This window comes from Pyrgilauda ruficollis, unplaced genomic scaffold, assembly GCF_017590135.1.
Source record: "Pyrgilauda ruficollis isolate IOZ18807 unplaced genomic scaffold, ASM1759013v1 scaffold187, whole genome shotgun sequence".
Taxonomy (NCBI): Eukaryota; Metazoa; Chordata; class Aves; order Passeriformes; family Passeridae; genus Pyrgilauda; species Pyrgilauda ruficollis.
In genome coordinates, this window is record NW_024517762.1 from 325,555 (window position 1) to 328,807 (window position 3,253).

Sequence of the window (3,253 nt, forward strand, 5' to 3'; positions counted from 1 at the left end):
ACGGCGGCGGCTGCGGCGGGCGGGACGTCACACGCGCGCGTGCGCACCGCGCCCCCCCGCGCACCTCCATTGGCCGCCTCCCTCGGGCCCGCCCCGGCAGCGGCGGTGCGCATGCGCAAGTCCGCGGGGCGGGCGCGCGCCCTCACGCCGCGGCGGGCGGAGCCACCGCCGGAGCCTCGGCGCGTGCGCGGGACGTACCACCCCGGGGGCTGGAGGGGGCGCACGGAGGGCGGCCGGGAGCGGGCGCTGCGCACTGCGGGCGCGGGGGGAGCCCGGGGCCGGCAATCCCCGCTCCCCCCGGGGACCCCCCCGACCCTCAGCAGACGCTCACCAGCGGCAAAGACTTCCAGATTTAATAGCAAATTGTAAAAAAAGTATAAAACCAAAGGGCGGGCGCTGCACCAGGGCGCGCCGCGGGGACAAGGAGGGGGCACCGGGACGAGGAGGAGGAGGAGGAGGAGGAGGAGGGCACATCCCGGCCCTCCCCTACTTGAGGTCCATGAAGCGAATGTCCATGATGAGCAGGAAGTTCTTGGGGAGGGGGCGCGGAGCCGGGGACAGCACGGTGAAGACCTGGCGCTCCAGGTCCACGCCGGTGACCACGATGAAGCCGGCCACGCTGGTCTCGGAGATGTTGTCGTCGGGGCTGTCGGCGGTGCTGACGCTCAGCAGGTGGTGCACCATGTCCCGCCCCGGCGTCACCGGCACCAGCTTCAGCTGGTTGTCCTCCTGCGACATTCCCAGCGGCAGGCACGAGTCCGGGATGGTGGGCGCGCCCACCTTGTAGATCTTGACGTCGGAGAACTTGACGTCGAAGGCGTGGGGGTAGAAGCAGCCGCGGAAGCCGTAGAAGTACTCGCGGATGCGCTCGTCCCGGCACTCCCGGCGGAAGTCCTTGGAGCGCTCCACCACGCCGCCGGACTTGGGCAGCAGCACGGTGCGCACGAAGTGGGGCAGGTCCCGCTTGAGCTCGTTGTAGAGGCGCTCCTGGTCCAGCACCACCACCACGTCCACCTCGAAGGCGGAGGCGGCGTGCACCAGCGCCTGGTAGCCCGAGCTCTTGACCCAGCCGCAGGTGTTGATGACGCAGCCGCTCACCGAGGCGCGCCGGTTCACCTCGCAGCGCTGGTTGAAGACGTCGGCCAGGCACGACGTGATCTGCGGGAGGAGGGGTCACGCCGGGGCACCCGCGGCCCCACGCCGCCCCCAGCGCCTTCAGGACCCGCCAGGCCTCCGCTGCGGGCGGCCACCCAGGGAAAATCGTGGAGCTGCAGAATGGTCTGCCTTGGGATAGGTGTTAAAGCCCGTCCCGTTCCCTGTGGCAGGGACACCTTCCAGCAGCCCAGCTTGCTCCAAGCCCCATCCAGCCTGGCCTGGGGCACTTCCAGGGATGGGGCAGCCACAGCCTCTCTAGGCAACCCTGAAGGGCCCCACCGTCCTCACAGTGAAAGAATTTCTTCCCAGTATCCAGCCTGAACTTCTCCTCTCCCTGTGAACCCCTTCCACCCCACCCCATCACTCCAGATCCTGACAAGAATCCCTCTCCTGTTTCCCTCTAGGCCCTCAGGATGGAAAAGGCTGCTCTGAGCTCAGGGCACAAAGTGTCCTCCTCCAGGCCGAGCTGCCCCACCTCTCCCAGCCCGTCTCCATAGGGGAGGTGCTCCAGCTCCCTTCATCAACTTCGTGTCCTCCTCTGGACTCCTTCCCCTCCCTGATCCGACAGCTGGGAAGGGGTGACTGGCCGTGCACGAGGCTGTTCTTAAAACACCTTGTGCTGTCCCCACCCGGCACCCCGGGGATTCGGACAGCCCGCAGGGAAAGCCCGGGGAACACACCCAAGGCGGGCCGAGCCCCCCGCGCTCACCTTGTTGTAGAGCTTGATGTTGGTGCCGGGCGTGGTGGAGCCGAAGTGGTAGACGAGGGGGGCCTGCAGGGAGAAGCCCTCCTCCACGTCGGCCGGGCGCTCGATGTACAGCGCGCCCATGGTGCCGGGGATGGACACCGAGCCCTGCCCCACGTCCAGCTCCACGAAGGTGGGCCGGCGGCCCAGGCGCACGGCGTAGTTGAGCAGCAGGCGGCACACGGTGGTCTTGCCCACGTCGGTGGGCCCCACCACCATGACGCGGGGCCCGCGCTCGTCCTCCCGCTCGGCCTGGCGCCGCATCTGCTCCAGCGCCGTGTGCGTGTTCAGGTACAGCAGCATCGGCGTGTCCCGCGACACGTAGGCCACCTCGGTGCGGCCGCTGAGCTGCACGGTGCAGCCGTGCCACGTGAACACGGCCACCTTGGCGCCCGCGTCGAACGTGAACTTCTTGTTGCGGGTGAGCTCGGTGCCGAACACCTCGGCCATGCCGGTCAGCAGCTCCAGCTGCACCGTCTGCCCCGCCTCCACCTCGAAGCGCAGCTCCGTCTCCCGCTCCAGCTCGAACTTGGCCACCTGCTTCTTCTCCTCGCCGCCATCGTCCGCCATGACGGCGACGCGGGGGTCCCGCGCCCGGTGTCCCCCGGGCGCCGCGGCCGAGACGGAAGTGACGTCAGAGCGGCGCGCCGGGAGCACGGGTGGCCTGGGTCACGTGGGACGCCGGTGTCACGTGGGGGCGTGTCCCGTCCGGTTGCTGCGGTGCTTTTGCATCTCATTTGCATATCGCCCGCGTCCCCTCCTCTAGTTTGTATCTCATTACAGTGGGGCTCCCCCTCTCCCCGCCCGATCCCTCGGGATGAGTCCCGGGATCGTTGGCATGACGTTCGCACAACTTTTACACGCAGTCCCGCCCCTCCCCCTCCCGTTTTACCTCTCACAGGGGGGACAGGAGGGGACAGGGACACTCGGAGGGACACTGGGGACAAGGCAGAACACGGGGACATGGGGGGACAAGAGAGCCGGGGGAACACGGGGCCGGGGGGGCCATGAGGGAGCGGGAGGTGCCCCGGGGCGGCAGCGCATCCCCGGCGGCCGGGCTGACGTCGGAGGGCCGGGCGGTGACGTCACGGCGGCGGTGGCGGGCGGTGACGTCACGGCCGCGGGATGAGTCACGGTGCCGTGATGCGGCTCCCGGGCACGCAGGGCCCCCCCGCGCCCGCCCCGGGGACAGCGGCGACAGCGGCAGCGGGGACAGCGGCGGGCGGCGAGCGGCCCCGGCCCCCGGGAAGCCACGGAAGCCGGTACCCCCCTCCTGCGCCCCGAGACCCCCAAAGCCCCACCGAGCCCCCCGTCGTGTCCCCCAGCGCTCCTGACATTCCCACGGAGACGGGA

The 3,253-nt window shown here is 69.8% G+C and overlaps 2 protein-coding genes across 2 annotated transcripts in view; one reads left to right on the forward strand and one right to left on the reverse strand.

The window, feature by feature from the left end:
* Nucleotides 1-338: 338 nt before the first annotated feature.
* CLP1 (cleavage factor polyribonucleotide kinase subunit 1) lies at nt 339-2,614 on the reverse strand. Its single transcript, XM_041465222.1, has 2 exons — nt 1,865-2,614; nt 339-1,158 (listed from the first exon to the last, which is right to left on the reverse strand). The coding sequence occupies exons 1-2, from the start codon at nt 2,468-2,470 to the stop codon at nt 487-489; spliced, it is 1,278 nt and encodes a 425-aa protein (XP_041321156.1). The 5' UTR covers nt 2,471-2,614; the 3' UTR covers nt 339-486.
* Nucleotides 2,615-2,818: 204 nt separating this feature from the next.
* The window catches only part of YPEL4 (yippee like 4), a 2,263-nt gene continuing 1,828 nt past the window's right edge, over nt 2,819-3,253 (forward strand). Inside the window, exon 1 of the mRNA XM_041465223.1 lies at nt 2,819-3,162. Within this exon, the coding sequence (XP_041321157.1) occupies nt 2,908-3,162 (255 nt within the window). The 5' untranslated portion in view covers nt 2,819-2,907. The remainder of the gene's footprint in view (nt 3,163-3,253) is intronic.